The 14,451-nt window shown below is 42.0% G+C and overlaps 1 protein-coding gene across 5 annotated transcripts in view; it reads right to left on the reverse strand.

Moving 5' to 3' along the window:
* The window catches only part of RSPH10B (radial spoke head 10 homolog B), a 34,987-nt gene extending 21,284 nt beyond the window's left edge, over positions 1-13,703 (reverse strand). Inside the window, exons 1-11 of one of the 5 annotated variants that reach the window (XM_083711388.1) lie at positions 13,431-13,703; positions 11,297-11,613; positions 9,383-9,458; positions 8,556-8,624; positions 8,100-8,273; positions 7,161-7,187; positions 6,686-6,771; positions 5,288-5,408; positions 3,210-3,386; positions 2,799-2,940; positions 1,248-1,369 (exon numbers count right to left, since the gene is read on the reverse strand). In XM_083711388.1, the coding sequence (XP_083567514.1) occupies positions 1,248-1,369; positions 2,799-2,940; positions 3,210-3,386; positions 5,288-5,408; positions 6,686-6,771; positions 7,161-7,187; positions 8,100-8,273; positions 8,556-8,624; positions 9,383-9,458; positions 11,297-11,541 (1,239 nt within the window). In that variant the 5' untranslated portion in view covers positions 11,542-11,613; positions 13,431-13,703. Of the gene's footprint in view, positions 1-1,247; positions 1,370-2,798; positions 2,941-3,209; positions 3,387-5,287; positions 5,409-6,685; positions 6,772-7,160; positions 7,188-8,099; positions 8,274-8,555; positions 8,625-9,382; positions 9,459-11,296; positions 11,614-13,158 lie in introns of all 5 variants that reach the window. The other 4 variants (XM_083711387.1, XM_083711386.1, XM_083711390.1 and 1 more) reach the window with 4 other exon arrangements.
* Positions 13,704-14,451: the final 748 nt, after the last annotated feature.

A 14,451-nucleotide genomic window follows, 5' to 3' on the forward strand; every position in this document is an offset into this window, starting at 1 on the left:
GGTTTTTTCTATGGGACGCAGGTGGCGCTGTGGGATAAAGCCTCAGCGCCTAGGACTTGCCGATCAAAAGGTCAGAGGTTCGAATCCCTGCGGCGGGGTGCGCTCCTGCTGCTCGGTCCCAGCGCCTGCCAACCTAGCAGTTCGAAAGCACCTCCGGGTGCAAGTAGATAAATAGGGACCGCTTACCAGCGGGAAGGTGAACGGCGTTTCCGTGTGCGGCTCTGGCTCGCCAGAGCAGCGATGTCACGCTGGCCACGTGACCCGGAAGTGTCTCCGGACAGCGCTGGCCCCTGGCCTCTTGAGTGAGATGGGCGCACAACCCCAGAGTCTGTCAAGACTGGCCCGTACGGGCAGGGGTACCTTTACCTTTACTTTACCTTTACTTTTTCTATGCAATAATTGTGTCTGTGTATTATCTTACTATTATTATTGTCCTTTTTGTATGCTACCTTGAAAACTCTATGATCAGTAGCAATAATTAAGACTAAAGGAGGATTTCAATGATGTGCTACATTGAATGTTCCATCAGCTCAAGCATTTCAGTCTGCCAGACCAAATGATCTCCTGCTCCAGTGTGCTGTTCTGGGCGATTTCCTGACCCCATGCAGAGATAATTTTAAGGGGTGTTGGGGGAGAGTGGAGGGAAAGCCATATTGCACAAGCAGAGGTCCTTGTGTAGGACTTCCACCAACAGGGCTGGTGGGTGAATCCTGCCCAGATATTAAGAGACTGTCAGAGAGATTGAAGGTTTACATTTCCAACACTGCATGAAGGGAAGACTCACACCTTCTAAACCAGGCACGTCCAATTCCCAAAAGACTGCAATCTACTCACAATATAATAATGCCGCCTGTGATAGACCCATTGTCATTGACAGGCAAAGTTGTGGAGCTTTTTTGGGGGGGGATCGCTAAGGATCACACGATCAACCATGGACATCCTACAATCAACCAGTAAATCATGATTGACTAGTTGGACATGCCTGTTCTGTACAACCTGGTATCATATTACTGATTTTGTTAAGGCAATCAAATATGGTTTTCACCCTCCATCAACTCATGGAACCTTATGGAGAGACACTTTCATTTCAGTGCCTTTTTGGTAGGTCTAAAAACTAAAACCATCAGCCTCTATTTTTCTTTCTTTTCTGTACAACTACCAAGCTGTATTTTTCTTGTACGGGTATGTTTTGTTCCTTGAAATTAAAAATCATTTTTTAAAAAAAACATAAATGTAAGCCATTTTACCTGTTTGATTTCTTCTTCCCTGTTTTCTTCTGGAAATATAGCCAATAAAGTTGATATATCTATTTCTATATTCGTTCCCAGTGCAGCTGTACTATCTGGGCCATCAACAACTTTGATACTCTCTTCGCAACAGGGCAGGCGGTGGGAGGAAAGAAATCAAACTGATAATTATATGTTACAAAAATTTAAAGAGCAACATCGGCACAAGCAGACCTGAGGACCCTGGTGGACACCTAATGGATTAATCAAGCTGCAATCTTAACCTCATTTACCTGGGAGCAAGACCTATTGAATTCAACAGGACTGAGCAGGCATGGTTAGGATTGCGCTCTTCAAAAATGTATAGAGCATGTACAAATACCTGCTGGAAATGTAAAGATAAAGAATGTACCTTTTATCATATCTGGGGGTCGTGTAAGGTAATAAAAACCTTTTGGGATATGATATATAATGAACTGGGGGGGAAATGTTTAAAATAACGTTCCTTTGAAAACCAGAAGCTTTTTTATTAGGAATTATAGGTACCGAGATTCCAAAGGATCAGAAAATACTATTTATGTATGCGACAATGGCCGTACGGATGTTATTAGCCCAGAGATGGAAAGAAGAAACAATCTCGACCAGGGAAGGAATGACAAACCAAGTTGATGAACTATGCTGAAAGGGCAAAACTAACTGGGAAGCTTAGGAACCAAGAGGACAAGAACTTTAAAAAAGAATGGGGGTTGCAATTTATTTAAGAGACCATTGTAAGCAAAGGGAAACATGAGCAGGATTTTAATCTCGCTTGTAAAGTAACAAACACTATGGATAAACGAGATGGACAAAAATGTGGAGAACAGATTGATATGCAGTTGTAAGCGTTGAAATTAGGACCCATGGAGGGGATGGAGTCTTGAGATTCAGAGAAATCTCTTTGTATGGATTTGTGATTGATTTTGTTGTAAATTTATATTTGAAAAATCAAATAAAAATGATTTTGAAAAGAAAGAAAAAGGATTGCGCTATTAACCTTTCTCGGGTTGACGTTGTGTTGCCTGTGTTCACCAGTGGCGTGTGGTCAGTGGACTAGGGGGACAAGGCCAGCCCCCTAAATGTTCCCCTAGCATCTCCTTCCCACAGCCCGGGAAGCTTCTGTCTGGCTTAGGGAGGGAGGTGTGAGGCTCATGCCTGCAACACCCCCCGTAACTGCCCTCGTAAGCTGGCGCCTCTGTTCCTAACTGTTCCCCTAAGAAAAAAATCACCACACGACACTGGTGTCCGCCATAATTCTACTCCACACATACGATACTGAAATCCTCACAAAAATGTGCATTTCTAAACATATTCACTCTCATAAAATACATTTTTTAAATGCATTTTAACTCCAGCTGCCCTCACTTTAGTCCAGGTGCCTTTAGTCTTCTAGATGTTGCTGAACTGCTGCTCCCATCATTCATGGCCATTGGCCATGCTTACTGGCGCTGTGGGGAGTTGGAGTTCAGCAACTTCTTGGAGGGTCCAAGGTGCTACACACCCAAATTACTTTCCGCCACACTTCAGGCTCCTCACCAGTGCCAAAGGGACTCGTCGTCCGAATGCCACTCAGATCTTGGTTATTCATGATGTCAATTTGAAAAGATGGATATTCGGCCATATGGTCATCGATAAATTCGCCTTCATAGACACGGCCATTCTTGAACACAAGCTTACCCTGAAGGGAGGGAAAGGGAAATTTATGTCCCCAATGGCAGAGATAAAAACAGGCCAAATACACACCAGTTAGCATCCTTGTAGGCAGGATTCTGTGGGCCATACTGCATTGCAACAGAATGCTGAGAACTAGCTATTGATGGATAGATATAGAGGCTTTGCCAATGCTCTATTTAACCTTTATTCTGCAGCAACACTTGTTTTACAGTTCCAGTGAGGAGGCTGAGGTTTCATGCCATGTTTCTGAGCTCTCCATACCCCAGATCTTACCATGCCTTGCTTCTTATTGTGAACCCACTGCCCATCATACATTGCTCCACTGGCAAAGAAGAACTTCCCGTGTCCATGGCGGTCCCCATTGACGAAATCTCCCACGTATTCATTCCTTAGGGGGTATTGTGATCCGGGTATTCTCTTCAGATACCAAGTGTGGGTACCATAGCCGTGCTGAAAAAGATTTTTAAAAAACCAACTCTCAGCGAGTGCACTAGAATAATAATAATAATAATAATAATAATAATAATAATAATAATTTATTATTTATACCCCGCCCATCTGGCTGAGTTTCCCCAGCCACTCTGGGCGACTCCCAATCAAGTGTTAAAAACAGTACAGCATTACATATTAAAAACTTCCCTGAACAGGGCTGCCTTAAGATGTCTTCTGAATGTTAGGTAGTTGTTTATCTCTTTGACATCTGATGGGAGGGCGTTCCACAGGGCGGGCACCACTACCGAGAAGGCCCTCTGTCTGGTTCCCTGTAGCCTCACTTCTCGCAGTGAGGGAACCGCCAGAAGGCCCTCGGCGCTGGATCTCAGTGTCCAGCCTGAACGATGGGGGTGGAGAGGCTCCTTCAGGTATACTGGACCGAGGCTGTTTAGGGCTTTAAAGGTCAGCACCAACACTTTGAATCGTGCTCAGAAACGTACTGGCAGGCCAATGCTTAGGTGAATTAGGTGAACAACACCAAGGAGCACTGTGGAACAGATTATCTGTTGCATTGCAACATTGCTTCAAGAACGCCTTTGGTTGAAGTAATGACGTCCCAGCTTCCCAAGAATTCCCAACTTAACCAGAGAATATGGTAGAAGCTAGATGAGGAACGTCAAGATGCCGCTGGACTCCAAATCCCATCAGTCCAAGCCAACATGGCCAATGGTCCATGGATGATTGGAACTGGGGTCAAAGAACATCAGGAAAGCCAGAAGTTACCTATCCCTGATTTAGAGTGTGTCAGTTAGGAGCATTCCTGGTTTCTGTAAAATTCCACTTAAGAAAGATGGCTGCTCTCCATATAGACCAGGGTTTTCCAAACCTAGGTCTCCAGCTGTTTTTGAACTACAACTCCCATCATTTCCAGCTAGCAGAACCAGTGGTCAGGGATGATGGGAACTGTAGTCCAAAAACAGCTGGAGACCCAAGTTTTGGAAACCCTAATATATGGACCATGCATGAGTTACACGTCTAAAAGTGGGGTGCAATTTAACAAGGTAGTCCTATTTTGACAGCCTATGATCCTTGCGAAATTATTAGCCATGGCGATCATCCGTGTAACAAGTAGCTTTCACAAATATGTTAATGAGAGCTTTACTTCTATCACCAATTGCTGCTTCGGGAGGTAACTGGGTGCAGAAGAAAGAGATGGATCTCCTATCCCTCCACGCTGCAGGCTAATGGAAATTGCCCTCCCATGGAGAGGATTTAAAAACAAAACCCTGATGTGGCTCCAAGTCACACAATTAATCTAATGTTTACTTGAGTCCTATCTGTACCACTTTTAAAAATATTTTACTTTTTACCAACTACCAAAACACAAACAGTGAAACCCCCCGGGCAGCTGATACATTGGGTATACATATTCAATAATATACATATTCAATAATATTCAATAATAACATATTCAAATCAACCATATGTACACTTCTATATACCTTAACACTCCTCCCTCCACAAGGTTTATTTAACTTTTAACATTTTAATGCCCCAAATTGTTCAAACCTACCCAAATAATTCAATATCTTCTCAAACCAATCCTCCTCTTTCTCACTGACCTTAAACCCTTTCATTCTGTGTATCTTCACAGTTAGGTATTCTAAAATTATAATATTATTCAGTTTTTTCCTCCATTGGTTCACCCCTAACTCTTCTGCATTTTTCCAATTACTCGCTATAACCTGTCTGGCTGCAATTACCATCAATTTTACCCATTTACATTCCTCTTTGGTTTTTAACTCGGTACTACTCAAGGTAATAAGAACCATTAATTTAGTTATTTCCACATTCCTTCCCACAATTCCACACAAAAAAATAACCTGTACCACTTTAACATCCAAGTAGTTCAGCCCTACCTGTATGCCATTAACCCACTGCCCGGTATATTCCTGATTCGTCGTGAGCCACCTCATCCGCCCTTCTCCATGACGCATGTTCCTCTCCCACTGGCCTTCATAGATATTTCCAGATTTATAACTAGGAAGGAAACAAACACACAAGGAAAGCAGAGTGGCAATCCCAACGAATATTGTTTCAAAATAGACTGACATTTCAAAAGTCATTTCTGGATGATGTGAAGTCATTTCCCCAAGATGTGATGCAGCTACTAGCAGATGGCTTTAAAAGGGGGAAAGATAAAATTACAGTGGAGGAGAAGTATATTACCCATAAAAGCTGAACGGAACCTCCATGTTTATAGGAAGTCTACCTTGGAAGTTCACTAGATTCACTCCCAATACAAACAGCAACCTTGGAGGAGTAATTGTCATTGCAGCAAGGAAGAAAAGGTTAAATACTCCCTCCTCACCTGCTTCAATCCCGATAATTACTGCTCCCCTCAATCAGTAGCTGCTACAGTATTTGCATTATTTTTTTAAAAAGTGCATATAAAATGAAAAGCTTCCCAAGATGCCACCTTCCCAAACTCTGATGGGTTTTACATTCCAAAGGTGGGAGAGAGGTCTCCAGAATTATTTTTTCATTAGTCCTTGGCTACCCACAGTATTTTAGATAGCCCAACCAAATGCATAACACCATATTTGACAGTTAGCGCATTTCAATTTGATTCATGTTTAGGATACTTAATAGGTAATTGTGGGATAGTGACTGATAAGCTCAGCTTGGAATTCTGCTCAGCCAAAAAGCTCGCTTTTGGCAAATCTTAGGCCAAATCACAAGTTGCCTTGGTGGTGTGTTTAAGACTGGTCATCATTCTACGTTAAACAAACAAACAAAATCCAGTTGGAAGGGCCAATATGGCTGGTTTCTGTTAAAATAAATGTGTGGCCCATCGTAAATACAGTGGTACCTCTGGTTAAGAACTTAATTCATTCTGGAAGTCCATTCTTAACCTGAAACTGTTCTTAACCTGAGGTACCACTTTAGCTAATGGGGCCTCCCACTGCTGTCGCGCCACTACTGCGTGGTTTCTGTTCTCATCCTGAAGCAAAGTTCTTAACCTGAGGTACTATTTCTGGGTTAGCGGCGTCTGTAACCTGAAGCGTCTGTAACCCGAGGTACCACTGTATATTGTTTTGAACATGCAATCATGATAATAAGTGGTTTGGTCCTCAATCTCTCAATTTAGCCTACCTCACAGGACTGTTATGAGGACACAAGGGGGAAAACCAACAGAGGGTACCTTGGCTTCCTTGATGCACATGTAATAAATGAAAATGTGAGTTTCCTGCAGATATGTGTCCTGCTGATATGTGTCCAAAGACCTGCTGAATCAGAAAGGTTCTAAAACTTACCATCTTATTCCCCATCCACTTTTTACATTGTATACGAAGTCACCTTCATACCAGGAAGAACCTTCCTTGTTGTAATAAATGGTGCCCTGAAAGCACATCATACAAGCGCATTAATCAACCAGTGCCTAAGCATTTGCATGTACTAAGGTAAAGTGTGCATTATAAATGCATGAAAATGACACCCAAAAGCTCATTATACTGTCAGGAAAAAAATGCATACAAAAAAGTACAGGTTAGGAGAAAACAGCATTAAAATGGTCATGATTTTTCAGGAGGACTGAAAACTAATGTGGAAATATGGAGAACCAAAGGCTAGGAAAAACCGAGAAACCAAAACAGTTAGATTTACCCAATTTCAAAACCAGCTTGTGAGGTAGTGGTGTTGGAAGGAAGCATGTTGGAATGGAAATCAGTCCTGCAAATATGATTAGTACTGACCCTTGTTGTTGTCTACGGACAATATGTAACTGATTACCCTTTCCGTATTTGCATTTCCTTTGCACTGAAATGAATGGAATGGGGGTGGAAGCGTATTAATTATGTAAAATTCAGCCACACTGGACAGCAAAAAGAATAATGTCTTTTTTTGTCTAAAGACAACATGCAGCAGAATGGAGATTGCGCTACATTTGACTGACACATGTCAGAATGGAAACCATGCCATCTTGCTTCCTTACACCTGGCACACATTCATTGGAGCTCGGCTGCCATAATTACCATAATTAACCTACCATAATTAAAAGGTTAGTCTCCCTAACAGGGCGCCTAGAAGAGGCCAAGACCCCCCCTCAAGTCTGGATCTGGCCCAGTTTTGTTTGCTTTTTAACTATGACACCAATAGCAAAGTAGAAAACTCACAAAGAGTGAAAGGAGGACTGCTATCAGTCACCTTGTCATCATCATCATTTTTAATTTGTATACCGTCTTTCTATCTTACAATACTCAAGGCGGTTTACAAGCTGAAGAAACAAAAAATGGACATCTTATAACAATCTAATGCAATACAAAAATGTGATAATAAAACATAACTTTAAAATAGGTAACCTATATCAAAAAAGTAACATTCAACAATCACTAGAATACTATTAAATAACAACAACAACAACAACAACATATAAAAGTTAAACAGAAATCCACTCTGCAGTTATAATAACTAATATCTAAACTATAATCAATAAAACAACGGCAAGACACAGTACATAAAATAATACAATACAAATTGAGAAGCAGAGACTAGAGGGTGGGGCAAGGCAGGTGGAAGGAGGCCTTGCCTGATGGGAGTCTCTCACCTTTCAGGCAACTCAGCAAATCTTAAATCTGTGTCTAGACTTGGTAGCAGCTCTGAGCACAGGACAGGCAAGATCTTCCTGCCCCAGCCATGCAGGTGATGCTTCAGCCATGATGCTTTACTTACCTTGCCATGCCTTTTGCCTTCGACCCACTGGCCGATGTACGAAACAGGGTAGGTGCCACACTTGTACATGCCAAAGCCATGCCTGATCCCGCTCTTTACCTCTCCGTCATAGACGCTGCCATCCGGCCAGGTGTAACTGCCATGATGCATTTGTAGGTTCTTCACAAAGTTTCCCTAGAGAGAGGGGTGAGGGGAGGGACAAAAGAGATTCACAGCTAGAACAAGAGATCTCTTGTTTTACCTTGAAATTTATGCATTATACCTTTTCATAAAAATATTGAAAAGTATGGTTTATTAAGCCCAGGTTCTCGGTTTATCACTACAAACAAGCACAGACATAAGATTTAATATACGCATACGGAAATTACCCTTCTGCCCAGATTCTAAGACATGTACTTGCAAGTTAAGGGCCGTCAAAGTAGTTGCAATGATGCTCCATTTAACACGACACTTTACCTCATACTTCACTCCATCAGCCCATGTGTATGTTCCTTGTCCATGCATGAGGCCTTCAGAAAACATGCCCTTCAAAATGAATCACAGATTTCAATCAGTCAGTCAGTGTTCATTACAGCCAACGGCCAGCATATTTAAACCAGAATTTCTGCATAATTCTCTACATAAACAATAAAAACAATCAATCTGGGGTTAACAACCAATATACTATTTAAGTGTACTTAAAATACGTATCCAGAGAAATAAAACACCATAAAAGCTTAAAAGATTTAGCTAAGAAATATAGCAGTTTGCGGTGATTTATATAGCTGTGTTTTGTCAACTTCCAAACAACAAACAGTAGGAAAATAGGGATATCTAAACACCTGAAAGAGAATTTCCCGGGGGGGCGGGGTGATGAGAAACAGTCCTATCTGAAACCCTGGAGAGAGATTGTATTATATTGTAAACAGCTCTGTGATCCTCAGATGGAGGGCGGTATAGAAATACTATTTTAACACTTGCCTTCCTACAAAGAATCCTGGGAACTGTAGTTTTTTAGTGCTGGGGATTGTTTGGAGACTCTTAACAAACTAGAGTTCCCAGGATTCTTTGGAGGAAGTTGTGAGTGTTAAAATAGCATAGGAGTTCTTTAAAGGTATGGTGTGGACATGACCTTAACTCACAATTGCTGCCTGAGGTGCAACTTAAATCTAGAGTCTAACACTAGCAGCTTCTTGGTAATTGCACCACTACAGCCATGGAGTAGTAAAAGCAATAATCTGAGCCTAGCTCAACCCCCCCCCCAAAAAAAATTACATACAGAGCCCACCATCAAAAGTACTCACCTTGTATACATTGCCTCCTTGAAAACGAGCTGTTCCTTCTCCCTCATATAACCCGCAGACTTTTTCTCCTTCGTAGCTACAAGGGGGGGAAATACTTAAGATTAAAATTAACTGGTATTGAATAAATCCATATAATGAGCAGACAAAATAATTTCGAGCATGAAATAGAAGCATTAATCTATATCAAATTGTAAAACAAATTTTCTCACCAGGGTATATCAGTGGTGGAGAAGGTGTAACTAGTAAAGTTTTCACCTAAATGCAGTTACTTACACACACACACACACACACACACACACACACACATATATACACACGACCCCTTTAAATAGTGGGTTGTTTTTTTACTCTTTGGGGGTTCAGCAACAAGTTGTGGTATTCTGCAGAAGGCCAGCCCACTCTCCCTGCTTCCCCAATAAAGGGGGGAAAATGGAGCAAAAACAGAGAATGAGTAATTTATTTTAACATCTACAGATTCAAAGATAAAACTTGGTACTAATTATTCATTCTAACATCACTGAAGTCTTGGAGGTGTAAGGTTGCAAAATGGAACCCCCAACAGTTGCAGGGATGAAAAATATTTCCTTAGAGCATTAAGGTAAGGAAAAGATACAACAACTCTCACTCAGAAACCAGCACAGAGTCATCTAATTAAATGACTCCCAACCTTGAAGTAGGCACGATCATTTTATATTTGTCTGAAATTTACAAATTGCCCTGAGCCCTCGGATTAAAGTAGGGTAGGGTTTGCCATGCATCTGGGATTTCAAAGGCAGAATTGACATCTGGGGGGGAATTTCTGAAATGTGGTGTCCTGTTTTTTTCCTTTTTGAAATATGGCAACCCTAAAGTTGGGGATATATTAGCAAATAAACTAAAAATACATATACAGTGGTACCTCGGGTTAAGTACTTAATTCGTTCTGGAGGTCTGTTCTTAACCTGAAACTGTTCTTAACCTGATGCACCACTTTAGCTAATGGGGCCTCCTGCTGCTGCCGCGCCGCCAGAGCACGATTTCTGTTCTCATCCTGAAGCAAAGTTCTTAACCTGAAGCACGATTTCTGGGTTAGCAGAGTCTGTAACCTGAAGCGCATATAACCTGAAGTGTATGTAACCTGAAGCGTATGTAACCTGAGGTACCACAGTATTATAATTATTATATTATAATTACCTTGCTCTGTTTACACTCCCTTAAAGAAGAGGACACAGCCTCTAATTAGCTAGTAAATTGCAAGATCACATCTTCAATGCCATGTAAACCATCTTTATACTACTTTAACAGTAGTATAAAGTACAAAGTACTACTTTAACAGTCATACCCCCACCAAAGAATCCTGGGAAATGTAGTTTGCTAAGGGTGCAAAGTGTTGTTAGGACACCCCTCATAGAGCTATATTTCCCAGGATGTTTTGAAGGAGCTATTAAAGTAGTATGAGAGTTCTTTAAATGTATGCCTTTGCCATGAACTTGATAAATTTAAACCTTAGGTACCAGCCACACAGGCACACGGGTGGCGCGGTGGGTTAAACCACAGAACGAGCCTAGGGCTTGCCGATTAGAAGGTCGGTGGTTCAAATCCCTACAACGGGGTGAGCTCCCGTTCCTCGGTCCCTGCTCCTGCCAACCTAGCAGTTCGAAAGCACGAAATGCAAGTAGATAAATAGGTACCAATCCAGAGGGAAGGTAAACGGCGTTTCCGTGCGCTGCTCTGGTTCGCCAGAAGTGGCTTAGTCATGCTAGCCACATGACCCGGAAGCTGTACGCCAGCTCCCTCGGCCAGTAAAGCGAGATGAGCACCGCAACCCCAGAGTCGTCCATGACTGGACCTAATGGTCAGGGGTCCCTTTACCTTTACCAGCCACACATACATAGTCTAAGTCCTCCACCACCCACCCCTATCCTTCTAGTTTACCTTTCAACGATGAGCTGAGTCAGAATCGGCTCCTCATACTCAATGGGTTCTGGGGGTGGAAGGGCCACTGCTTCTTTCACCTCTTCTTGGGGAACTGTTTGGGCTGCTGCCTGTTCATCCACTTGATTTAAAGCCGGTGGAATGTTCTGTACAGAAGTAGCAGGTTCTACTGAGGGCTCGTGTGCGGGAGGAGGAGGCAAAGACTTTTCTCCTTTCTTACTGTCTCTCTTCTTTTCTTTACCCATCGCAGTTGAATTCTACCAAAATCAGCACTCCCTAGATATCTTGCCTCCTTCACTTTTCAAACTTTACAGATCCTGTAAAGGGAGAGAAGGGGGATATATATATATATATATATATATATATATATATATATATACTGTTGATAAACATGCCTGATGATAGCTTCCTCTACCTGAGTCCAACAAAACAATCACACTCTTAAGCACCTGGTGAACAAGGAAGTTGAAGTACAGCTTGCCATCAGCCAAAACCAGGCATAGGCAAACTCGGCCCTCCAGATGTTTTGGGACTACACCTCTGAAATATACTCAGAGTCGCAAAGTGATTTCATGCTCTTTATTCAGCTCATAGTGGCGAGGAGGAATGAATGTCCCCTCAAAGTATCTGCTTTATATACATTATTTACACAATGGGCTGCACATGATTGGCTAATTCTGGAATTCTACTGTAAGCCAATCAGGTTGTGGATTCACTTATATCTGGAGCATGATTGGGTGGTTCCTGCCACCCAATCATATTGCTGCATTGTTCTAGGACCAATCAGACTGCTGCATTCTGAATCCTATTGTTCTAGGACCAATCAGACTGCTGCAATTTGGATCCTATTGTTCTAGGACCAATCAGACTGCTGCAGTTTGGATCCTATTCAACTCAGTACATAACAACCTCCCATCACCCCTACCTAATAGGACTAGTGGTCAGGGATGATGGGAATTATAGTCTCAAAACATCTGGAGGGCCGAGTTTGCCTATGCCTGGCCAACACCAAGGGAAGCATTGCCTTATCATGGGATGGAGCATCACTGCACTAGGAAACAAGAGCTTGAACACTCTAATCTTAAAACAACAGTGTAAGTCAAGAGACAGAGGCTATGATCCAGCTGTCCCTACCACTCTACAAGGTGGCATTTACATGGGAAGAGGGTTATCAGAAGAGGTATCAAGGGCAATAAAAAAAATTAAGGAAGGGAAAAACAGAGCTCTAAGAATAGAGGGTCTGTCAGCCACTTACTATAGGATTTCCTTGTTTTAATTCAGACAATAACTGAAGTCATAAATAACATTCTTCACATAGGATTGCTACCGGAATTCAGGGAAGGAGGCAAAAATCATCATTTTTTGCCAAACCAGACAAGGCTCCTGCCCTTTTAATTTTGTATAATTCCATTTCATGCTTAAGTAATGAACATAAAGTGTGTTCATTTTAGTGGGAAAAATAAAAATGAACACACATATGCAATGTGGTTAAGCAGGCTTCTGTTTAATAGGGAAATGGCTTTTTGGAAAGGAGTCAAAGCCTCTCCAGTTGAGTTCTCTCATGCCACAACACAGGTGTTTTTGTGTCTGTCCCCCCCAATTGTTGCTCTGTGGCTTTTTTGGCAGCATAGAACACGGTTGACCATATAGAGGTGCCTCAAGATGAGAGCTTATTGTGTGAACAGTGTCCTCATGATATTATTATTATTATTATTATTATTATTATTATTATTATTATTATTATTATTATTATTTGCAGCATCCACACGCAAAATAGCCAGTCCATATCCCACTCCCTTCAGATTTATCTTTCCTGGGAAAATCCAGTTTAAACACACACACACACACACACCCCTACACACCTGTTGTGCTCGTGACCCGTTTACAGCAACTGAACAAACCTTCTCCAACATCAAGCTCCCTTCTGGAAGCACGCTGGATCTAGTCCCTTAGTAATGGCATTTTTTTAAAAAAGCTTTTTTATATTAAAAAAACTATTTTAAAAAAGGATTTTATTTAAAAAATGAATTGCAGTCCACATATTTGGAAGACGCAAAGGTTCTTCAGGCTGGGGCTGCTCAAAAGTACCTCCCTCAGACTTGGATGGGGCTGTTGGTGTCCATCGCTTACTCACACAAGCAAAAGGACAGAGAATTTCTAGCCTCCAACCTCCAGCAGAAACTCTCTGCAGAGAGATTTAAGTAGCAACAACAGCAGCAGCGGTTGCAGCAGCGTCTTAATCCCGGACAGTTACCATAGTAACCACTCTCAGGGCGGGAGGGGGAAGAGGAGAGTATTTATTCCTCTTAAAGGGACCACCACCTATTAGCCTATTGCCACAGCCTCCTTAACAACAACAAAAAGCTCTATGCCAGTGGTGGGGGTGCCCAAACGGGCACTGATGGGGCAGAAGGAAGAGAAACCAACAGTGGGTGGAGGTTGTGCCCCAGCTTTGTCCCCATTTTCCTCTCTGTTCAATTCTGTTAAAGGCCACATCCACACCACACATTTAAAGCGCTATGATACTACTTTAAACAGTCATGGCTTCACCCTGCAAAGGATTCTGGGAGATGTAGTTTGCTAAGGGTTCTGAGAGTCCTTAGGAGACCCCCATTCCCCTCAGAGAGTTACAAGTCTGAGAGTTTCCTGTGAAGTGCGAATGACTGTAAATCCACTCTGAGAATTGTTGCTCTGGGAAGGAAATAGGGGGCCTCTTAACAACCTTTAGAACTCGTAACAAACTACATCTCCCAAGAACCTTTGGGGCAAGCCATGACTCTTTAAAGCTTTAAATATACAGTGGTACCTCGGGTTAAGTTCTTAATTTCTTCCAGAGGTCTGTTCTTAACCTGAAACTGTTCTCATCTGGAAGCAAAGTTCTTAACCCGAGGTACTATTTTTGGATTAGTGGAGTCTGTAACCTGAAGCGTATGTAACCCGAGGTACCACTGTATTCTGGAGATATTGGGATGGAAATTATATCTTGCACTCTATGTTTATCACCCTCTGCAACCCTGAAGTCCAGAAAATGTTGGCATTGTAAAGCATTTACTAAGGCCATGGTGCCAAGTGTTAATGTGCAGAATAATATATTTGAGATTATAATTTCAATATCTGCTCCAGTAACTAGTACCTGAGAAAAAGCTGGAGACCTC

The sequence above is a fragment of the Podarcis gaigeae genome (assembly GCF_964106915.1).
Source record: "Podarcis gaigeae genome assembly, chromosome: 14".
Classification (NCBI taxonomy): Eukaryota; Metazoa; Chordata; class Lepidosauria; order Squamata; family Lacertidae; genus Podarcis; species Podarcis gaigeae.